Genomic DNA, 25,119 nt, shown 5'->3' with positions numbered 1-25,119 from the left:
TTTGGACAGATATGCAGGAGGACATACAATAATCACTCCCTGCCTCTTAAATCACCTCTTTCTTCTCTGAACTGAGTATTTCCTGATCTCTGTCTCTGCCAGTACATCAGGTCTCTCTCACTGTCTCCTACATACTACTTGCTAATGCAAATATCCTAAAGGTATCTGTCCCACTAGAGCAATTTAACTGTATTACAAAGCTTTTAAAAATGCTCCGATAGGTTCCTGTTAATACATGGCCATCAAGATCTTTGAGGACTTCATTAAAGCTTTCCTCGCTCACTCTTTTCTTCCTCTTATAACTCAGCGTTTCACAATTAATTCTTTCTTAGCTGTAATCAGCCTGTTTATGACCCCCACTCTTTTGCATCTGTCACTCCAATGACACCTTTTATTTATGGCAGCCATTAGATTCGGAACCTTTTCTTGTACACAGGCCCACAGTGACTCGTGTATTCATTTATTCAGGAGTTAACCCTGTATACCACCATTTGCTCTTATCTGCCTATCTTATCTACACTGGGTTGTCAGCGGCACAAACAAAGGACAAGTTTTTAAAGATGTGTTTACTTATTTGTTTTTTCACATTCCTTTTGCCTCAAGCCCAGTCCTTAATGTTAATACCCACAGGGGTGCCTGGGTGGCTCAGTCAGCTGAACACTGGACTCATGACTTCAGCTCAGGTCACGATCTCTGTTTCTGAGCTTGAGCCCTGCGTCAGGGTCTGTGCTGACAGAGTGAAGCTGCTTGGGATTCTCTCTTTCGCCTTCTCTCTCTGCCCCTCCCCCACTCATGCTCACATGCTCTCAAAATAAATAAGCTTAAAAAAATAATTCCATATGAATAGTATTCTGGCAAAAGCCAATAAATGGCTTTTGGTACAAATCTCTTGCAGACACTAGCAGCAATCTATGACCTTGGGCAAGTCTCTGAATCTCTGGATGTTTCTTCANGGTTGGACGCCCTTGTGGATCTTCCAGTGTTATATTCCTCCAGTACTCAAATCCGAAATTCTACATCTTTTCCCACATTACCTTTCTAGTATCCCGCCTAAAGTTGAGAAGGCCACAGTTTAAAAAAAAAAAAAAAGGGTACTTACATAGGGTTAAAATAGGAGAGGAGAACTAGAAAGCGACAGAGCTATAGCCACACTATAGTGGTTTGAACATTTCCTACTCCAAAGGTTAACAGGGGATGACACTTCAACATAAAGGGTAACCATGAAAGGAGCCAAAACACTAGTTTTTATTGTCACAATTCAAGCAGTCCTGGAGCCAAGAAAGAAAAAGTTAAGTGGCAGGGTATATCTTATACAATAAAACTAGAAATTAAGCTTGCAAAGTACACATCTTTTTCCAAGCCAGCTCTGTCAGCCAAAATAGAATTGATTTTCTCCCTTTGTACGTGGGCAGATAACGTGGGAATGGGAACCGGCCCAGGACTACCAACAGGGCACTGGCCACAGACCACACACGGAGACAGCCATGCATGGGAAGAGAGCCTCCAGATGACAAAAGCCTCACCAGCTACACGCCTGACTGGGGACACTCCCATTGCTCAACTGCTAACTATCAGCTTTTAGCACAACGATGGGAAGTCCTGATAGGAAGTACTTTCAGATTCTAGATAAGTAAAGACCAGTGGGTAGAGAGCTAGTGTAAGACTCTGGAGCAGAGAAGAAAGATCACAGTGGACATAAAGTTCATACCTACCCGAACTGTAGCTGTCAGTGGAGGACTGAGAGATGGAGCGAGACAAAGATCGCCGGCCTGTCTTGGTGGGGAATTTGGTGAACTCCTGCATGTCATCAGCAAACTGGATTTGCTGTAAGAGGAAGACAAACAGTTGAAAGCTTACAACAAGGATTCTACGAAATGCTCCATTTTTTAAGGCCATACATTTCCTTCCCTAAACCTCATGTATCAAGTGGCCCCTACTAAGCCAGCAACTCTCCTACCAGAATGGGGCAGGCAGAGGCTACTTGCTGACTCCTCCTCAAATGCCAATTACTATCTCTTTCCAACTGTTTCAGAATCTGGGGGGGTGGGTGGGAGAGCTTAAGACCCAACTTTTCTTAGCATCTGTCCAAATTTCACAAGTCTTCCTTCTCATAATCCATCAAGTTTTCTCGCTTTTTACAACCTTGACACATCAAACCCTTCACTCTTCCTCCCAACTGTACCAAAAAAACAGGTACAATTTCATAGTGCTTCTGCTCTTTTTTATTTTCCAGAATATGCTCTTGTAGCACATTCTTATCCTAAATTTAGCAATGGTCTTGTTGTTTGAAAAATTATGGAGATGCCTTGAAATGGTGCTGGACACTGGGGTGCCCAGTCAGGGTCCAATCACACCCATACCTCACAAAGCCAATGCTGTGTCCTTAGAACCTGCTACACCCAGTGAAACACTGGAATACACAACAGAAAAGTGAAATATATATACACACCCCAGCAAAGTCCAACAAATTATGACTAACTTGAAGGAAGGTGAAACTAAATGACTTGGTAAACTGTTATTAAAAACTTCCTTAAGTGAAATACACCAGAACTAGGTAACTGTTTGAAGGATACTTGGAAAATTGGCTTTAATAAATAGCAAATAAAATTAATATTATTTATAGTCAAATTAATGGATGTTTCTAAAATGTATGAAAACATTTCCCTCCATTAAATGGCTTAAACTTTCCTCTTAAACTCTTATTTAAACTCTGATAAACCCTGTAAGATAAAAACAAACAAACAAAAAACCTTCAGCCTCCTGAAAAATGGAATGGTCTGAGACTGAATTAAGATTCTCCTCACAATCTGACTAAATCTGAAAGGTTCCCATGGAGAATCCATTAAACTAAGTCTTTAGCAGATATCTTTGGAAATGGAAAAGCTAATACAGATTAAAATCTTCTCTCCATAATGCTGACAACATGGTTATAGCCACTTTGAAGTCAGGAATAGTAAACTACCCATTTGTTACAGCTGCAAAACATTCCTCTCCACCGTCACATGTACCTTTGAGATAGGGTAGCATCAACAGGCAGTAGAAGAATCAGGCTTAAATGTGTGACATAGAAAAAAAAGTAAGTCAACAAAAGAGACTCAGGCTAAACAACATATATGGCACTGGAACCTGATTAATAAGTATCTTTGTATATCTGACACAGCTTTTTCAGTTCAGATGCTAAAACTTTATAGCTTTAATGCCAAAAGCACTAGTTCTTTTCAGGGAGAAGAAGAGGAAAGAAGAAAAACAAAAAACAAGAAAACAAAAAAACCCACACTCCACTGAAGTGGCCACAGGTCAGCACTGTGGCCCTTCTAGATAGGATTTTGCACTGCATGTTCACATGACTTCTGCAGTCAGCAAAGCTAGTTTTACTGAAGAGATTAATCCAGGACCAAGGTAATGACTTTCAACCCAATATGCAGTTCTTTTGGTGGCCGAAAAACTAGTCAAGATACCATCAATGCCTTTCACGCTCTCCAAAAGCACCACTTCCTCCAACAGCCCCCTTGTTCCTGGCATGGACAGTCTAGTCGGAAGCTAGTCCTCTCTCTTGGCTGTTACGATTCCCTCCTCTGTTCATGTTTTTTCAAAAGGCTCTGGGCATATTCCCAGACACCACCTACCTGGCGGTGGAGGAGGGAAATGCAGTCACATTTGCAGTTTCTTAAATAAAAAAATAGAGAGGTGGCTGTGGCAAGATAGAATTGTGTTTCTTCAGCAACCTAAGAAGTGACTTAACAATCATAATCCCACCTTGTATTAATGCAGCGTGTCAGTAGCCTAAAGCTTAGCAAAATCTTTCCCACCTAATAGGAGACTGTGTTGCAAGCAGCTTACCAATCAGTGCTGTGCCCCATCTCTCAAATCAGGGATGTGGTTCATATTTGAAGTGGGCAGCATGTTAATTCAAGCCATGACATGGATGGATGGCTGTCTATTCCCGCAACCCTTTGACACTCTTCACTGCTCGTAAGTAAGGTAGTCCAGCTCTGCAAAGATGCAAGATAACCTGTCTCCTCTCCCAGCACCAACTGCGCCAAAAGAACCTCTGCCCTGCCAGGTCCCACCAGGCCTGCTTGCCCCCCTGGTTGTCTGCACAGCTAGTACCTCTGTCTTCCTTCTGAAGTACTTCCTGGAATGCCACTCACCTTCACATTGTAAACAATGACACTGCTGTCAAAAGCAATTTTTGGGTACCACAAGTTTTCCCTCTAATGAAACCAGATCTCTGTAACAGCTCTCTAACTGGGATGGATTCACTGCATTTATACCCAATATGATCATTTAAGTAAAAACAAAATCCAAAGACAGCTACAAGGTTGTTCTGTTTACATTACTTCCTATTGTCATGATTTCTTCCAATCATAATTTTTAGTCGGTGTACTTCAGTGTTTCTTCAAAGCTGTATCTGTAAGGAAGGGTAAGGTCTAAATATGATGTAGAATGGGAAACAGGGGAGGGGGAAAAAGATACAGTAAGTAGAAATCCAAAAAGTATCTGAAAATCATAAAGTTCTACGTTAAAGAACTCTTTTGTGTTTGAATGTTACCACGCAGTTAAACAGCCTTACCCACGACAAGCATGCCAGTATTTCATTCTTGAACTCATATTACATCTGAGAAAGGCTAGAAGGTCAGATTGACCCATTCTCCAAATAGCACATCCAAATACAGAAGTCTACTTGCTGTGCCTTAAAAACTCAATTAAGTATCAGGCCAATTTAATGTGCTATTTTAGAGCAGCTTTTCTAAGGGCTCAGTGGGTACAAAGGTTGACTCTCTTCAACGTGACACTGAAAATGATAAAGAGAAGCTCTACCAAAGAAACAATTTGGGATATGGTACATCCACCACCTAGTGGTTAAGAATGGTGACAAGGGGAGCTCAAAGGGTTGCTGTATGTAATTTATCAAGAAAAAGGGATCACAGGCAATCCAAAACAGTTCTAAGCCTCCAAGGAAGAAAAATTGTTGTATACTATTCAGTTTATCCCAACTGATATTTCTTACCATAAGAAGCTGAAAAGTTTCCTTCCCCAAACATTTGTTCTATCTATTCAAATATCAAATAGCTTAGCCACACTTCTGTCCCAGGTCCAACTCCATTCTGCTGTCTAGCTCCTGAATCATAGGGAATTAAAAGCCATCAGAATTCCACTGACACTATCGCCAACGGATGGTGATGAGGAGAATATTCACTATTGTACCTTCTAATCAATGTATTTGGTAGGCACCTACTAAATACCCAGCGGTATTTCAGGAAAGGTCTATGAGAGGAAATATGTACAATCTGTAGATGTGTTTTGACCAAAGGTAATGATAATGCAAATGGCTGTCATAGAATTTTATTGCTTCTTAAGGAAAATAGTAGATATTGTGGTCTTATCAACCTTATCTGGATACTGTTTAGCTTAGACCTCCAAAAATCAGAGGGTAGGCTAGACATCTTATTAAACTTATTATTTCACATGCTTATCTAACAGCTTTTAATTTCCTCACAAAGGTTTCCTCCTAAGGGTGAAGGACTACACTCAAAGGTAAATAGCAATTATTAGGAAAACAAATCATTAAGAAAGCACAGCTTAGAAGTGAGTAAAGGGATCAGTCTCTCTCAACTGCCGAGGAGTATCTGAAGGGCCAGTACTTCCTTCTGGTACACTACTGATTTTCTGAGACATCCCCAAATTTATATAATCTGTCCAACTGTCTCCTCTAGCATAGTGGATGTGCAGATTTTTCTGTTTTGAAATTATGGTCAGTGTATTTCTTTGCAACTGAGCAAAAAGATGACTATTAGGAAGCTAGCAATTTTATCAAGATCAATTACTAAGCAATGTATTAGAACACCCGCCAGGATTCTTACATCTCTACTAATCCCTCTTTCACACATCTTCTGGCTAATATATTCCTTCTACAGATTCTACCTCATCTGCCTCATTCTACCTCCCTCATCTGCTCTTTATTCAGAAGAAAGGAAGAGAGTATGGCTGTCAGCCTAAGCTAAATAGGTACAAGATTTTTTCCTTGATACTTACCATTGATCGGTCTGACTCCATTTCTGATGAATCAAAAGAAGCAGTTATCAATAAACACCAACTTTTTGGTATAAGAACTACAGAAGTCTGCACATCTGTCACACCTTCAATTAGGTAGAAGAAATTTCCCAAAGAAGAAGGGTATCCTCTTCCCAGCACGGTGCCCTCAGGTACACCACCAGAAAATAATTTATCTCAAGGGAATCAATCTCAGGCCACAGAGGCAAATCCACAGCCACCTTTGGTCACGTCTTCCATTCCCCAGTGCAGAAACCAGTCTGCTGAGACTCAGCAGGTTTGGCTGCTCCCTGTCCTCCCTCCCTGTCTCAAGTTTCTTAAGTTCTCAGTTTCCCCAGATGGGGCCTGAGCTTCTGGAGGGGGAGGGAAAGGCAAGCTGACTAATCACAGCAGGTATCTCCCTCCTCCACTCCACTCCTCTGTGTCTCAAGAGTAACAGGATATAATGTGAGTGTGCACACGCGCGTACAAACACACTGCTGGAATCCAATTCCAGAAGAAACACTCCTTTCAAAAATGGGACTCAAGTTGATCTTTCATCAAGGTTGGTGGGAGGAAGGGGTGAGGCAACACCAGGGCTCACAATGCCAAGTCACTTAACTGCTGAGGAAGGAACATAAAGCTTAAAAACCTCTGCAAAGAGCAGTTTTATACTTATCAGCTACTCTCCACCCCACCCTCACCCTTCATATGGGACAATGTATCTCACTGGCTTTTCCATGATCTCCTGAAGTGCTCTAATGAAAGTAAGTGATCTGGGCCTCCAACTGCCAACTAGAGGTAAAATTAAGAGGTTAAAAAGTGGCAACAAATAGCACAGGAAAGGACTTCTTAATCTTTCGAAAGCTGCAATTTACAATAGACACACATCCCGACTATGTTTCAATGGCTATTTAGCTATCTGCTTGTCCAGCTGCCTGGCCTGTCCATACTTCCCTCATCCTCAATCTGCTACCAATAGTCTATGAAAACACACTTGTCATTCTTTTTCTCTTAACATTCAATTATCATCAACCCTAGTGTATTTTTATTTATTTTAACTTTTAAAACACTTATTAATTTTTAGTATTTATTTTTGAGAGAGAAGGAGACACAGAATCTGAAGCAGGATCCAGGCCCTGAGCTGTCAGCACAGAGCCCGATGTGGGGCTCGAACCCACGGACCGTGAGGTCATGACCTGAGCTGAAGTCGGGTGCTTAACTGACTGAGTCACTCAGGAACTCCAATGTTTATTTTTGAGAGAGAGAGCATGCATGGGGTGGGGGGCAGAGAGAGAGAGGGAGACTGAGAATCCAAAGCTAACTTCACACTGTTAGCTCAAAGCCCAACCTGAACCCCCAAACTATGAGATCATGACCTGAGCCAAAGTCGGATACTCAACTGACTGAGCCATCCAGGTGCCCGTTTATTTATGTACAGGTGACTAAAGGAATCTAGGTTCCTGGAATATACCCACGACTTTAGTGATACACCAAAGTTTCCTTCCAACTCCCTCTGCACCCCCACGGTTTCATTTTCTCAGCTTTATTATGATCATTTTCTACATACAAAAACTTTACAAGGATAGTATAATGAACACCTTTATACCCTCCACCTACACATGTATACAAGCATACTGTCAATTGTATGTGGAATTTAAAACACAAGAAAGAAAAAAAAGAAACGAAACACAGATTCCTAAGTACAGAGTACAGACCTAGTGGATATCAGAATGGAGGTGGGTGGGGGATGGGTGAAAGACATACAGGAGATTAAGAGTAGATTTATCTGGATGAGCCCTGAGTAATGTGTAGAATGACTTAATCATTATATTGTACACCTGAAACTAACATAACACTGTGTTAATTATACTTGGGTAATTTAAAAATAAAGAATGTCTTTCATAGTTAACAGACCTACATGCCTCCCTAATTCTTCCAACTCAGGACAGAATCAAGATTCACTAAATGCATTTGGTTTGTTAGGTTCCTTTAGTGTCTGGTAATCTAGAACAGTTCTCCTTTTTTTTCTCTCTCTCTCTTCTCCTTGTGATATTGACATTTCCTGGATGAGTTCAGGCCAATTAGTTGCCTTATGGAATCTCCCATATTCTGAATTTTTCAGATTATTTTTTCCAATAAACTGAAGTTCAGCTTTGAGGTTTGATTAGAGAGAGATTAAAATTTTGGCAAGAATACTTCATAGATAAATGTTGGATACTTTACTTTGCATATTAGGTAGCATATAATGTCAGGTCGTTCCATTATTAGTGACACTAAACTGAACCCTGGGTTAAAGTGAGATCATCAGTCACTGAAAAGGTGTACTTTCTCCTTTGCAAGTAAAGGTTAAATTGTGAGGTGATATTTGTCAGCTTGTGAATATCCTGTTCCCTAGTGACTTTACCATCTGTTCATAATCCCTGCCTGAACCAATTATATTGCAGTCAGGGTTGGGGGTATGTTATAGAATCATGATTTTTCCCCTTATCATTCTTACCGCATATATTAGCTGGCATTACTTTTTGTAAGGAAAAACTTTTCTTCTCCCTCTTTCATTTTTTTCTTTACTTGTCATTCATATTTTTATTTATTCAATCTGTAACACTCAGTAACACAATGAGTACACTGAATGCTCCAATTGTCTCAAACTGGGCCAGTGGGAGTCTCCTTCAAGCTGATTCTTCTGTTTAAATGCTTCCTTCCTTTCTGGCATAAGATCTACCAGGCTCACCTTGTTCTTTCTCTGCTTCAGATCTGGAATCAACCATTTCTCCATTTCTCCAAGGAGCTTTGATTTCTTTCAGTGGGGGATGGTATTTAGAAAATAATATCTGAGAATAAAGTATGCTAATTGTTAATAGAAGCATTAGTGCTTCTAAGTTCTTACAGGGGATAGAGAAATAAATCTTTTTGTTTACTCATGAGTTTATATTGATATTTTCATTTCAAATTTAACATTTTTTAAGCTTTTAATTTTTCTATTTGTATTTCTTTTCTCTTATGGTTTGTCTTTTTAAGTTTATTTATTAAGAGAAGGAGGAAGGGGTAGAGAGAGAGGGAGAGAATCCCAAGCAGGCTCTGGGCTGACAGCGTGAAGCCTGATGTGGAATCCCATGAACCAGATCACAACCCGAACCAAAATCAAGAGTCGGACATTCTGGGTGCCTGGGTGGCTCAGTCGGTTCAGTGTCTTGACTTCTGCTCAGGTCATGATCTCATGGTCTGTGAGTTCGAGCCCCGCATCTGAGCTGTGACAGCTCAGAGCCTAGGGCCCGTTTCAGATTCTGTGTCTCCCTCTCTCTCCGCTCCTCCCCCACTTGTGCTCTCTCTCAAAAATAAACATTAAACTTTTTTTTAAAAAAAGAGACATTCAACCGACTGAGCCACCTAGGCACCCTCTTTTGTCTTATGTTGACAATCCTGGTCTCTAATAGCAATGATACACTTGGTTTTTTTTTATTTTTATTTTTAATTTTTTTTTTTTATTTATTTCTAGGAGAGAGAGAGAGACAGCGTGAGCAGGGAAGGGTCAGAGAGAGAGGGAGTCACAGACTCTGAAACAGGCCCCAGGCTCCGAGCTGGCAGTCAGCACAGAGCCTGACGTGGGGTTCGAACCCACGAACCGCGAGATCATGACCTAAGCGAAAGTCGGACACTTAACCGACTAAGCCACCCAGGCGCCCCACACTTGTTTTATTCTAGAATACAAATAAAACTATTCCAAAATTACAAGACTAATGTTACTAACAATATTCTACATAGTGAAGTGTCAATATTTCACTGAAGTTCCTTTTGTCCATAGAAAATATCTCACCAAGGATGTATAGGTGAAGTATGGTATTCTGAGTGATTAATATCAGTATAATATGTAGTTAGGTTCATTTGTTTCTGTTTACAAGTAATTTCTTCCTCTTTAATTTTTTGACATATGGAGCACCTGGGTGGCTCAGTCGGTTAAGCCTCCGACTTCGGCTCAGGTCATGATCTCCTGGTTTGTGAGTTTGAGACCCGCATCGGGCTCTGTGCTGACAGCTCAGAACCTGGACCTGCTTCAGAGTCTGTGTCTCCCTCTCTCTGCCCTTCCCCTGCTCACTGTCTCTCTCAAAATAAAATAAAGACATAAAAAAAACTTAATCTTTTGACATATAAGACACATGTCTCAAAAGTTTTAAAGGTATGATATTCAGAGAAGTCTCACTGCCATTTCTGTCTCCCCAACTCTCCTCCCCCCTCTCCATTTTCATTCATTTCTGGCTTATATTCATTTCTACAGGTTAAAAAAAAATAGCAAAGTATTTACTTGTACTCTTATTTTCCCTGTCTTTCTTACTCAAAAAATAGAATGTTAAAATGTTCTGCACTTTGTTTTTTTTCCACATAGGAATCACTTTGTATTGGTTCAGAATCTAAAAATCAATAATTCTTAAGTGCTGGGAAAGACTGAGCCAGGTTACTACTGTTCTCCTTCTATGTTTGTAATAAAAAGTCATTAGCCTTAATTCACGGTCCTCTCTAAAGCCTATCTTGACTTCAAATAAAGCTCACAAGAAGTTAAACCGGCAAACCACACTGCAAGGTATGCTGGGATGTTCTTTAAGATGAAAATTTGTCAGCTGCTTACAACAGGCAAATCTATATTCTTCAAACTAATTTCTAGCAGAAGAAAAACTAACAGTGAAAGCAAGCAATCGATCACTGGGCAGGTGTAGAAGGAAGGCAGAGTTTTTGACATTTTGGAAGGTGGCCACACAGATTGGGTAAATACCCTCTGTACAATCCCTTTGCCTGCCAAGCAGAAACAAGATTGGAGATGTATGAAAACAGTCCTTCCTTCCTTGATCTGGAAGTTTAGCTTAAATGAAGTTGAAAGCCAATGACATCTCAAGACATTCAAACCCTCTACACATATTTGCTTGAGTAAATGAATCCCACCTGTGAGTCAGAGCAGCATTTGGGAAGGCTATGTCCACTGAGAGGTGAAAGACATGAAAATCTTTGCCAAACAGTTGATGGCAGAAGAACCACAAGCAGCTCCAAAAGAGTGGCAGCTGAGTGGACCTGGATGTGCTTTCTAAACCCTAGGCTAATACCCAATAAAGGTTAGTGAGACAGAACCCATATCAGTTTTTTTTGTTACCATCTACTGCTTCCCATAAAGTGTAGGCTCAAGGGAGGAAAAAGCCATCAAAACTCAACACTAAATAATTTAAAGACTTAATATTAAATAGTAACTATGTAGTAACAGGTATTGTTTCCACACGTGGGTGGGTCAATGGGATCTTTCAGAATCGACTCTGTAGACCGATGGAGCAGTTTCAATTTCAAAGAACAAGGTAAAATCACTGTAAAGGTCAGCTGTGGGTGGCTTTAGTTTCCACAGCTCTTAACAAAACACAAAAAGCAAATGTCTAGGAGATTAGAAACACAATTCAAGGACAAAAATCTTGACAATCAATCACATCAAAAACATAACTGTATTTTTCATTCTAGAAAGGTAATATTTGCCATCCCTTCCTGACTTTCTAACTTGAGATGTGTATGTTCAATTTTAGATAAAAGTCTCTGTATGAAATCATGACCTTAGACAGACTGTAAGAAATAAGGTAGCTGACGGGGTGCCTGGGTGGCTCAGTCGGTTAAGTGTCTGACTCTTGGTTTCGGCTCAGGTCCTGATCTCACAGCTCGGTGGACTGGAGCCCCACGTTAGGCTCTGTGCTGACAGTGCGGAGCCTCCTTGAGATTCTCTGTCTCGCTCACTCTGCCCCTCCCCCAGTCTCTCTGTCTCTCTCAAAAATAAACATTAAAAAAAAAAAAGAAAAAGAAACAAGGGAGTTGAAAGGAATCGTTGGCTCCAATGTGTTTGGAGCTATTTAACAATACGAATTACCTACTGCTCTAGAAGGAATACAGTATAATTCCCCAATCTCTCTAGCTCCCCAACCAGAACACAGAAGTGAAGTTGCCCTGACGTACGACTTTCTGAACAGCCATTGTCTAATGAGGAAAGACGCACAAAGATAAAGATCTCTTGCTTTAGGCTGTACTGCAAACCTAAAGTCAAAATCAAATTTGGTATAGGAAGAGTTACTCTGCAAATTTTATCAATAAGTAACACTGCCAGAACGTCACTGATCTAAATATTTTTCAAACTGTTCTTATGTAAATTTTGGCATATAAAGAACAAGTAAAACCACCGTAAGCATTACATCAGGACTTTTACCTAAAGCTGACTATAGATTTGAAATCCACACTTACTGGTGCCATAAAAATCAAGGTCCCGGATGCCTAAATTTCTATGACATTCTACTTTAAGTACTCTGCTTCAACATCAGTGGCCCACAGACATGATTTCCTTACAGAAGATTTGTATTTTCAAAACATTTTGGAATCTCTGGACTATGAGATCTACACTTCAGATGGAAGAAACAGAACAGGGGTTGGGGCTAAGTGACTTGCTGAAGGCAATTTTGCTAAAAATTGAGAATTAAAAAAAAAAAGCAAAAAAAAAAAATCCCTATAAGCCCAGTACTATTATATTATTCTCCTTTTGGAACAGGCCAGGGAAAACAGCAGCTTCCCCTTTATTTTCAAGAGGCCAGTCACAAGATGGTCCGCTACTACATGGAAGCTTTCTGAGCTTCCAGATCAAGACTTGGGAGCTCTAGGGAAGGAGGAGAATTCTCTCCATTCCAAAATCTAGGTTGATTTTGTGACAAGTGAAATGATGCAAAGAAATGTAGTATTTTGAAGCTGCCAATGAATTGCCCTGGGAGGTACTGCTCCTTAGACTTGGAAAGGGTGAGGAGAGAGTAAGAGCCCAAAACATGGAAGCAAAAAGCTCCATTCTGGCATACATTTCCACTGTCTTCTGGGGACAGAATGGGGACGGGGAGAATGCATGGGCAATCTAATCCAGATCACTAGGATGAAAGAAATGACCACAGAATTTTCTACTGCAGGCATCAAAAGCAATTTAGAAACTCCACCTGTATTTATTTATTCAAAGAGGTTTTCAATTTGGTATGGTTAAAACGAATCAAAGATTTTTTTCCTCATGTGGGAAACCTGCTATTGTCTTTCTTTAAAAAAATTTTTTTAACATTTATTTATTTTTGAGAGACAGAGACAGAGCATGAGCAGGGGAGGGGCAGAGAGAGAGAGAGAGGAAGACAGAATCCAAAGCAGGCTCCAGGCTCTGAGCTATCAGCACAGAGTCCGATGCAGGGCTCGAACCCACAAACTGTGAGATCATGACCTGTGCTGAAGTTCAAAGCTTAACCCACTGAGCCACCGAGGTGCCCTGAAACCTGCTATTTTCATTAGAAATGACCACCTTTCTTACATACATACAGCAGAGAATATATTTTAAATGTGCTTTTTAAGGTAACTTATTTATGTTGTGCACAATGGTAATGGTGGAACTTTTCTTTCACACAACAGTACAATCTATATAACTAACTGTATAGCTTTATAAGGTGAATAGAATCTTAAAATAGACCTAACCAGTCCCAGGAAGTGAGGTCTGAAATTTCTTTGATCATTCAAAGGGCGTCTTTAAAAGAACAAAATATACACAATTGATGGAATGACTATACTCCCCCTAGATTAGGTAGCTTTGGGTTTAATGCACCACCGAACAAAACAAGAAGATGTCCTTATATTAACAGCAAGTTAGAAACTTTCATAGCAGAACAGTTTTTCCATATGCTGGACCATTAGAGCGGTTCAACTGGAATCATCTAGAGCCTCCAGGCTCCTTTGGGGAGGACTATGGGCTCTGATTGTAGAGAAATTTGGCCTGGTGGTGCCTCAGTGGCTCATTTGGTTAAGCATCCGACTCTTGATTTCAGCTCAGATCATGATCTCACATTCCTGAGATGGAGCCCCACGCCGGGCTCTGCACTGAGTGTGAAGCCTGCTTAAGATTCTCACTCCCTCTGTCCCTCTCCTCCACTCGCAATCGCTCTAAAAAAAAAGGGGGGGGGAGTAAAAAGTTCGGGCTGGTAAACCTTAAATACAGCACTTTTTCAGCATCCCTCAGTGTGGGTCTGGAAAGTTCCCCATAGGCCTCAGGCAGAGCAACAAGAATTCCCTGTAAAGACCACCTCTAAGGAGGTCTTGATCTGCAGTTACACTACAGATCAGATTTCAGGGAGGTGAAGGCACAGATACTGGCGCAGGACTCTGAGCTCACTGTGCTCCAATTTCTGTATGTGGCCATGTTATTTCTACAGAATTCTTTCTCCCAGTGTCCCAAACAAAATTTCACTCCTGTCTCTGCAGTACAGGTTGTATTCCACATTGTACTAACCCTGAGGCACGTTTAGCCATTTCAAGTCAAACATCAACTTTTCCAAGGATAGAGACATACTAATATTGGCATTCGTGAAGCAAAGCCTTATCCGCTCTTTCCTTTTATCCTGAGTTCTGCTTAATAATAAAACAATAGTGACAGACCCTTCAGAACTAAAATGTAACCTTTTGTTGTTGTTGTTCTTGCTCTGGGTCTCAAAACCACTCCCTTTGGTTTCAGGCTATCTGGCTTACCAGCTCAGTCAACGGTCTTTCTGAATTCTGCCCTCCTTTTTTTCCCATCATCTTTTCTCCAGTCTTTACTTGTTGGCCATTTCCTCAGCCGCTCATCTATCAACTCCTCCTGTGATGTTGTTTTAAAGCCAGAATTTCACTGTAATGCCCTCTCATGATCTTTATAATTTTACTGTCACTCTTAGTCTAGGAACTAATAGTATTAATCATGTTAAGGAAATTCTCATATCCTGACCTGATTTTTAATCTATTGAGTCCAACAAGCTCAGCCAACCAGAGACTAGGGATGTGAGTGGGGGGAATGGGAACAGAGAGTCAAAATCATTCTTAGCGTTCAAAGAGCAAAGACTAAGAAATGTGCTTGGTGTAGTGGAGGCCTAGCAATTGCTTATACTTACTTTTTTTGAGATGCTCTTAAGTTCTTTGCAAATGGGATTGGCTGTACAGATGAAGAAACTACAACCCAGCATGGCTAGCAGGTAATAGTCCCAAATACACAATTCATGGCCTGGCTTTATCCCAATCACCACATTCTCAATTCTGGACAAGCATTCTAGGTTTTTAGCTCGAGTTCATGGACGGGACTCAGGCTGCCAACTCCCCTTATATGCAAATTGGTGTGTGTGTATGTGTGTGTTTCTGGAACATGGATACAACTCTGATAGGGCTCCAAACCCCAAATGGTTAAAAACCACTATACTAGACTTACGTGACCCAAATAATAACCTCACAAGAATGTAAACACCACAGGATATGGATCTTTGGCTCGTTCACTGATTCATCCTAAGTGCCCAGCACAGGTCCTGGGAGACAGTAGTAGGTGCCTAACCTTGAGCTGACAGCTCCAGGATTTCTGGTCACAGCTTACTCTGAACACTGTGGAAAAGAAGAGTAACCATAGGCTATTTTCAGGACCTCTCACATGGGGCACACGATTTTTCCTCATGGCCAAAGTCATCCAAGATAGATGGTAGTTATATCCCAATATCAGATATCGTAACAATTTTGGTCAGCCTTGTTAGATAGTCTGAGAGTGGTTCTAAATATGGGATCCTCCAGGTTTCAGCAGTTTCAAAAAGCACATACTATCCTATTCTCCACTTGCCCCTTACCACCAACCCTTTCCCGTTCTGATTAAGTAGGTCTAGGTTAGGGCCCTGAAATGAATGTTTTGAAGAAGTTCCCTAGGTGACTGATTCCTTCCATTCCTTCTACTCCATGAGAAGCACTCATCTGAGACAATCTAAGCGGGATCTGAAAAGCAAACACAAGCACGCGGAGTTTACCAGGCTCTTGATAAAGCAACTGAACGCACACAGGGAACAAATGATTTAGACACATTGTGTTCAGAGATAAAACAAATAAGGCAAAGAAAGCAGAAAATCTGCCTTTGTAATACCAACTCCATCTGTCAGGTACAGCCAATCCATCAAACGGATCCACAGAGTTTAGGAGAACACGACAAAGAGCTTGTCTCAGGAAGAGAGACTATATTTTTACAATGGCTTGGTCCAAAATCAGTAAAAACTGGCAAGGTGCTCTCATTCCAAACATGCCCAGCATTCAGCTAATCCTCTCCCTGTGGCGTCAGAAAAGAATGTGCAGAATTCTGAACCCTCTATTTCTCAGATAGGAGGGGTTCCTTCTTCTGAATGCAAGAGCTGAAACTAATCCCATCAACTCTCCACTCCTAAGTGCAAACTGGGCAGAGGAATGAGATGCCTCCCAACATGGGTGCTCTCCTAACCTTTATGACTTGTAAATATTCTTTATCCCAGCTCATAGAAGCCGTGCCTTTGCTGACCTCAATTCATATTCAACCAGCAAATATGAACAGAAACCACCCCCAGAGTAATGTTTCCCTCTGGGAAACCCTGGGGAAGAGGGTGCAACAGGGTCAGTGCCTCCCTGGACTTACAATACAGCTTATTACATTTAGAACATCATGTTCCCGACCAGCTTGCTCTCTTTTCTGTTACAAACCTGAAGTAAACAGATTCTACAGCAGCTACAAGTCTGTTACCAAGGCCACTGTATTGATCAGTATAATTAACATTCACAATTCATCTAGTCCAGCAGGACAAGGCAGCTGGGCCACTCTCCATAAGAACTGAACATTGGGAATCTTCATGTCTTGCTTGCTAAGGAGTCTGGGACTCCAAAGCTGGGCCCTAAAAACTTAAGTACTGACTTAGAAGTAGAGTACTGCTACCTGGCTACCCACTGGAAGTGAATTAGTTACCAGAATAACCGAACACATCTGCCATCTCCATAAAGCAACTACTTCTACTTCCAAACCTACAAAATTCTGAAGGTCTCCCTTTCCCCTGAATTCTGCTTACATCACATACTTAGAGAAACAACAAACACAGAATCCTCAGTGCCAACTAGGACCTGATTCCTGGTTAGGACAAGCATTGGCCCAGTTCCCAGAAGACTTAACTCTAAAGGAGGTGGATTTCAAAGACAAGGGCATATATAGCTTTTGAACATGGAGCTTAGCCTTTGGTTCAGAAGGGGCGGCTAGGGCTGCAGAATGAGAAGAATCAGAAGTCTGCCCAGCACTGCTGAGCAGCACTGTGGTTTATCACTTTCAACACTCCAACACAAATTCCAAAATGAAACTGTTCGACTCACTGCTGGCCCTCAAATCTTTAACCCCCTAAAGGTAAGCCTCTGTTCCTTAAATCAAGAGCACGTGAACACCACTTTCAACTTAGGGCAGTGTCCCTAATGCTAAGGGTTTAAAACCGGGCGGGATATCAAATTACCTTCCCATTACAAGTAAGAATATCCCCAAGCATCTCACCTACTGCCTTGTGGTTGTCAAGCAACTGGGCTAAGGAGCTGGAGGCCTTGCATCTCAACAGTCTCCTTCCTTACTTCCTGATCTTGGCATGATGAAGGGATCTACTGAGCTGCTGGAGATTCTTACCCATTTCTCCTCTGCAGTTCTCCATATTCCCATTATTACCCATGTGAGAGAGAACTAAGTTAGAAAAACGACCCTTGCCAACTGAAGGGGACAATGAGCCAAAGACACCGAGTGAGTCCAACTCACTTTCTCCTAGAGAAATCATCTCACCATGTTTACTCAATAAACAACTGACGGTACTTATACCGGCAGCACTGCATACCGTGCATATGTGTGAGACGTAGCCCTTGCCCTCAGTTATGTCTGGTCTAGAGAAAGCAACTGAAACGTATGATTCAGATATCAAGTCAGTCCTGAAAATAGTTTTGAGGACTACTACATTGAAAGCAAACCTATTTTTGAGACAAATGGGAACAAGTTATTTTGTTTAGTTTTGCTAGTGCAGCATGTGAGTTCCTCACTCTGAACACTGCTGGGAATCAGGTCTGAAGCTTTAGAGGCACTCACAGCTCACAGGAAGGGCAGTGGGCATGAGGTAGTACAAGGCAGTACAAGAATCCCCAAAAGTTGCTGAAATGCTGGTTTCAGTATGCCTAAGTTCCTGAGTTGAGCCCTCAAGGCATTGATAATGAGTCCCTTGGGAAGGCGAGGAATATCCCAAAGAGGGGGTGACAAAGAACAGCAACAACCTCAGCTTCGTTCCAAGGACAAACTGCAAGCTGGAAACAATCAGCTGTTTCTGGATCTGTGAAGGAAAGAGACACTATGGCTTAGAGACCTCCTCTTCTAACCCAGGATCCAGGGGTGAGTTTCAGGGAGTATCACAAGTTCTCTGAAAAGTATGTAAGTTTTTGTGCCCGTGAATCTTCCTAAAGAACTATAATTTTCACAAGATTCTTCAAGGGATCTGTGACTCAAAAGATTAAGAACCCTTGTTCAAGAGTCTCTCATCCAGTAAATATCTCAGGAGCATCCCACCAACAGGCAGAAGAGAAACCAGTTTCGGTTCTTTACCTTCTACAGGCTTGTCTACTTACTGACCTCTCTTCTAAAATCAGAAGCAGAGATGAGAGTGTATACTTTAAAAATTCAAGACAAAGAGCTCTTTTCTACGTCTCCAAAGTAAAGTTAATCATCATGAGAGCCCAAATACATCTCCCTTAAAATCTCTGAGGAAAGAGACAGGGTGTGGTCCCAAAGGGTAGAGCAGAACCACTGGCCACCACTTACTTTCCTGATAAGTCCCTTTTTTAATTTCAGGATCCTATGATCATAATGAAAACAAATCACAGCCCAAAAACCTTGACCTGAGGTCAAGCCAGTCCTCGGGGAAAGGAATAAATTCCCGTTATGATCATGGAAACCTGTGTCCCAAAAGTTCATCTTAATTGAGGAGTACTGTAAGAGCTGATAACATTTATTAAAAACAGAACTTCCCCTGAATCCTGACATTACTCGAAACACAGTGATATGGACAGCTTCATTCAGGAGGCCAATGGGTACACTCGTCTCGGCCAGGCCTTTAACCCCTTCATCCTGTCACTCACCACTCCACCATCTAGCTCACAGAGCTGTGCACCAGTGCGGATCAGCACATTAGCATTTTCCTTGGCACCCTGAGCACACAGCATGTTCGGGGGGATTCCACGGATGGCCCGGTGCACACACTCTTCAGGAAAGAAGACAAAAATATGTAAGAGTTTGCAGTTCTTCAGATGGTAAAGGAGGCCCAAGGTGAGCAGCATGCAACAGTGAGCAGGCCTCCTCCGTCCCGTATCCCTACCCCCCCAACCCATTTAGCCTCATTCTAGCACACAGCTGCGTACAGGGTGTCCGTGGTTAGAAGTGAACTGCTTTGGGCTGGTAAGGGAGCACATTTTAAGCCCATTAAGCCCTACCGGCGCCGTTACAGAGGCATGCCAGCCGAGGCACTGGGACTTCTGTGGCAAGAAAGCAGGAGCACACAGGGCCAGTCCCCGACTTATGTTTCTTCAAGTCTTTTCCTCGTCTCAACCACGGGGTTCCAAATGCCACCTTTTACCTGTAGCTCATTCTACTTTTTCATTTTGTGGCCTGTTTGAGGAGTAAATGATTAAGCCCCATTGTATATTGCTAAGTAGTCCCCGCCATTATACACACTGTGAGATTAAGGCACCGGACTGAATGGAAAAAAATGAAACCAGTCTGTCAACAAAGCCATGAGGGCTCCACCCTGGTCCTGTAACTGCCTTGGAGCAAAGGCCACACACTTCTGCCAGAATCAGTTCCATGTAATTAGGAGCAGGCTGTTTANTGAGCTGAAGGTGTCCACATACAAAGGTAAAGTCACACCTCAAAAGAGTCTTTGGAATTGTTGCATGTAATTCAAGGATTGTTTGGGAAGACTCCCAGATAATTACGGTTTGAGGATATAAACTCCTGGACTCAGCCGGCCCACTGTCTNTTTCTAGGAAAAACTCTAAGTTCTATGTACCTCTTAGAAATCAAATATTTTAGTGTTAAACAGGTTTAAGCTCTACATAAAATAACATTTTTCTCGGGAAAAGTTCTTTCCTGTTGAAAAGCCATTCCAATAGAAACATCTTTGTTTTGGCTCTTTAAGACTATTTCAAAATTCCATATAAACCAAGAGTGCTTTTTAGTTTATGGAGGTAGTCACTGATCAGCACGGCGGGTTAACACATACAAACTGGAACTGCACCAAGCAAACCAGAAATATGGTCACTCTAGTTTTAAAGGAACAAAAACGCTAAGTAAAATGAGTAAATTTACTAAATGCTAACCCTTGAACAATCCTGTAGTACTATCATTATTTCTCATTTTACAGACAAGAAAATGGAGGCTCAGACAGGTTAAGTCACTTGTCCAAAAATCACAGGGTTATCAGATGGTAGGAACTGAAGGTAAACCTGACTCCAAAAATCAAGTGCCTGACGTACATTGTACTGCTCCTTAGTTAGCCAAGCAACAGTGGGAGAGCATGTGAAATACCTGAAAGAGACAAAGGGAAAGATGGAATTGGAAGAGAAAAGGTGAACACACCTCAATGCGAAGCTTAAACTGCTTATCATATGTAAGATACCAACACTACTGACAACGGTCGAAAGGAAAATTTGTGGTAAGAATTGGTCTTTAACTTTGGGTTCTTAGATTGCAGGTTGGAAAAAACTCTAGTCTATGCAAATGTGTTGTTCTTCATATGTGATGAAGATGTTTCTGACCCACCACAACATGATGTGTTCTGAGTTATTCTACCCAGTAGAATAAGGGTGGTCTGTCTTTATAAAATTTTAATATTCAAGTTCCCAAACTTAGAAACTGGTTAAGTATAAATGATTCCCCTTTAGTGGCCAGTTTCTTTGATTAACAGCCCCAAGAAGGCATTAAAATACTTGTTTACAGATCATAATTACTTGAGGTGGAAGAATAAATTTATCAAGAGTCACAGGCAACTAGAAATCTACCCGATTCTATGCATCAAAATATCCTTTATAAATAACTTTACAATACAGTGGGTAACACACACTGGATCCAACAAAAGATACGTTAATTGTAATCTTGCCAGCAAGGGATCTAGACAATGAACAGATTTCTGTTACAAGATAAAAGTGCAAAGAAACTTAGAACAAAGTAATATGGCAACTAGTGCCTAATTAAACAAATCTAATAGGAAAAAGAGAGATAATCAATATCTGTGTAGAAATCCAAACTAGATCTTCCTATATCCCTGACTCCTGTTTGAAGACTGCCATTAAAACAGCTGTTCTGAAGAGAATTGAGATACTTAAAAAACATTTTTTTAATGTTTATTTACTTTTGAGAGAAAGATAGTGTGAGCAAGGGAGGGGCAGAGAGAGAGGAAGACACAAAATCCAAAGCAGGCTCCAGGCTCTGAGCTGTCAGCACAGAGCTCAATACTAATGATGTAGAAAGTATAAGAAATATCCACCTATCAAACCTCTTCTCAGTGAATCTAAGAAGTATCAGTACAAATTCTATAAAACTGCAATAAGAATTAGTCATAACACAACCCTGACGAGGAGAGGACATCCTACTGCATTCCACCCAACACATTAACAGCTGAGCAGTACCCACGAAAGCTATACTTGGTGTGCTTTCCTAAGTCTCAGCCCACCCTTTTGATGAACTGGTTTTATACATGCCTTAATCAAATAATATCCTACAAACAAAAATAGCTGTTTTGTCTCTCTTTTCCTCTACTGTGCTGGTGGTAAAAGTCCCTCTGCAGAGATGTTAGGTAAGATACCTAATGTATCACTCTGAAGAGGCCCCCTTCCTCTACCCACCCATGGCAATAAATGTTCAGAAGTGTAGAGAATAGCAAACTTATCCATCAACAAGCTGGAGATTTGAGTTTACTCTAAGGGGAAAAAAAAATCAACTTGACACAATGTTAATTTCCAAAGGTCCAAGGACAGTCATCACCTCTGCAACAACAAAGTAGCAGAAAGAGGGATAATGCCCAGTGATTATGGGGAACTGACTTATTTGGCTTGACTGACAACCACCAACGTTAAATAAGAATCCTCTTTAGCTGTGCTTTGACGTACATTACCCTTACAACTCAGGGACCCCTTTTATACCTAAATATTCCTAGCAGTACAACTGAAAACAGTTAACAGTTGGGAACAAGCCTTACCATAGCTGTCAATACCATCCCATGAAAGTTTCCTCTAGAACTTTATGTGTCAGCAAAACTTGTCTTCCCAAGAAAATGGTATGCATTATTTCCCATGTCTGCTAACGTGATTTCCTTTATCCTCTGGCTCCAAGGAAGCTTGGAGTTACATGTGATGATCAGCCTCATCAACCGTCTTAGCCCTCAGGGTTAACAGTATTTTTTCCCTTTCCTTCTGTAGTTTTGACTTTCTATCTATATTGTATATGTCTTGTGTTGTAAACCATCTCAAATGCTCACTAAAAAGTAGTATACGAACACTAATAGACTCCCTTAAAACCACTTTCGCTATCTTAGCTCCTAACGTGCACCTATCTCCACTTGTTTCAAATAAAAAGCACTTATTTGGTAGATGAGGAAACTGAGGCACAGAAGCTCACTTACTTAAGGCGGTAGCCAATTAGTTGACTTTTTGACACCCAGATCAAGCCTTGAATCAAACCAAGTCCTATTTTTTAAAAAAAAATTTTTTTAAACATTTATTTATTACTGAGAAACAGAGACAGAGCATGAGCAGGGGAGGGGCAGAGAGAAGGGGAGACACAGAATCCAAAGCAGGCTCCAGACTCTGAGCTGTCAGCACAGAGCCCAACATGAGGCCTGAACTCACAAAGGGTCGTGAGATCAAGACCTGAACTGAAGTTGGATGCTCAACCAACTGAGCCACCCAGGTGCCCCCCAACAAGTCCTATTAACTTCACAGTACTGTGGTAGACCCTAGAGTGCACAAAATTGAGTAAGTTATGATTATACTTGAAGAATTTCTATCTATGCTTTTAGTTGATAGACAACCACTCTTCCCCAAAGTGAACAAACTTTCACCAGTTACACTGGAATCTGATCTGAGGACCATCAAGGTCACCCTAAAGTAACCTGTAGCTTGACTAGCACCTCACTTCCTGAGGGGCCTCGGGGCTTGGAATGACGTAAGGATTACTTGGTCTAGAACCACATTGGAACTCTCACAGGTTAAGGATGGCACCTTTTGAAGAGGCCTCTTTTTCCTGTACCATTCAGTACATGCTGAGCTACGTTTTTTCCCCTCTTTTCTCATGCTTTCTCACATTATCAATACATGGCAGAGGTACAAAAGTGACTTAAGACATAACGTACAATTTAGTTGTTCTGAAAAAACAGATCACCTAGGACTTGCTATGTGACCTTGACTAGTCCTCAACCAACTCATTAACTAAATAAATGCCTTGTACCATCACTAGGGAAAGGGTAATTAGTCATCATAAATCACTTTAATACAAAGTACTGTGTACAGGCTAAACAATAAGGCTCAGAAAGAGCAAGATTAATATGAAACATGGGATACATTTATTTACTAGCAAATGAAAACTTCTAACAGGGGCTTCCCACATTCCTGGCAGAGACTGCTTCTCACAGCTAATGGAATATGAGTCTTTAAAATCATTAGCATTTGCCTTGACTACAACATACATTAACAGTATTCCTCCTGGGAAGAGGAAAAGGAGTATTTATTCCTGGCAGGCATCTCAGTTACTAGTTAGCAGGTGGGCAATTAATATTTGAGTACCTACTGTATGCTAAGTATAGAGCTGGGTACAGTAGATACAAGGGTGAGCAAGAGTTCCCCCCCCACCCCAGGCCTCGCCTTTATGGAGCTTACAATCCACAAAGTAAACTTTGTCTTATGAAAAGTGGCACCTGCAAGGATACAGGCTAACTCAAATTAAGAAAGAATAAAAACGCTTAATTTCTGAAGCAATTAGACAAAAGAGGATACGCTAATGGGGAGAGGAAGAGTCAGGGAATTAGGGTACAAGCCTTTCCCCTAACTCATCATAGGTTAAGCATTCTTAGAAAGGCTGTGACTGTCTCCCCCAAATAGTGCAGATTACAGACTTACTGCCCCCAAAGCAGTCAGCGGAACTGACAGCACTAAAAGTAAGCTCAATCACACTTCGCAGAACCAAAGGACCGCCAACCACCTTTTTAAGGCATTCTATGGGGAAGTTTCTTAATTTTACGGAAAAACAGAGCCACGGCGCAAAGCAGTGAACGGTCTTTTCAATCCTGCCCTTTGCTCTCTGGAGTGGTAGATTCATCTCCTTTAAAAAACAAAGTCATCTTTTCCCCTCTGACAGCTTAACTAAATCAGGCGTAGGAGCCTTAAGGACTCTAACTAGTCCCGCAAACCTGGCTCCATTCGACTCTCACAAGCACTGCATCCCAACAAACGCTGCAGGCCCAGGCGGCCTTGAAACACTGTCTTTAAAGGAGGGAAATATTTATCCAGCTTCTCATTGGTTTCAGAAAGGTCACCCCTCTGCAAAGGTCCCTCTGGGCTGTTCACTGGGTGCCAGGTATGTGGAAAGTCAAGATGTGGCTGGCAGCAAACGTTCACAAGGCACTTGGGATCCCAGTTCCACCGTCCAGAGGGCTGGCTGGACTAAAATCTCCCAAAGGCTGCTATTTAATCTTTCAGGACAAGAGAATTAGAAGGGCGTCCTTTGAGCTCAACCCGCAGCACAACAGACTCAACTTGTTCTGCCTTAGTTGAGTGCAGTGAAGAATGAGCAATCCTTCCTTACCACCCACCCCTCCAACCCACCCAAGCTCCCTTCCCAAGGGATGCCTGAGTGATCTATTCACATGACTACCATCAACCTGTATCCATGGCAGTGTCTGCTGCCACCAACCTCCAAACGTTAATACCCTACATATGTCCAAGCAACTGGATGACCAGAGAAGGTGAAAACCATAGTGTCCTTTCCAACCTCACACTGCCCTCACTGCTTTCACCTGCATAGACGAGCTGGTTCCACGTATTTTTTTCCTTTCGCCTTCACGCTAGCACGCAGTTGTTGGACGATAAAACAGTCACTGCTCCCAAAGATTTGCCCAAAGCGGCTCTGCCAGATTTGCCCACTCACCTGAGGGGAGAGGTTCTGTCCGGCCCCATCCCCTGGGTCTGGTCACAGGGGTCGGGATT

The 25,119-nt window shown here is 41.6% G+C and overlaps 1 protein-coding gene across 1 annotated transcript in view; it reads right to left on the bottom strand.

Moving 5' to 3' along the window:
- The window catches only part of AHCYL1 (adenosylhomocysteinase like 1), a 38,293-nt gene that overhangs the window by 12,719 nt on the left and 455 nt on the right, over positions 1–25,119 (bottom strand). Inside the window, exon 2 of the mRNA XM_077765601.1 lies at positions 1,713–1,824. Coding sequence (XP_077621727.1) covers positions 1,713–1,803 — 91 coding nt within the window. The 5' untranslated portion in view covers positions 1,804–1,824. The remainder of the gene's footprint in view (positions 1–1,712; positions 1,825–25,119) is intronic.

This window comes from Crocuta crocuta, unplaced genomic scaffold (genome assembly GCF_008692635.1).
Source record: "Crocuta crocuta isolate KB4526 unplaced genomic scaffold, BGI_CrCroc_1.0 scaffold274, whole genome shotgun sequence".
In the NCBI taxonomy this organism is placed as follows: Eukaryota; Metazoa; Chordata; class Mammalia; order Carnivora; family Hyaenidae; genus Crocuta; species Crocuta crocuta.
Note: the sequence above shows the minus strand (reverse complement) of the source record. Positions and strands in the feature narration are given on the sequence as shown.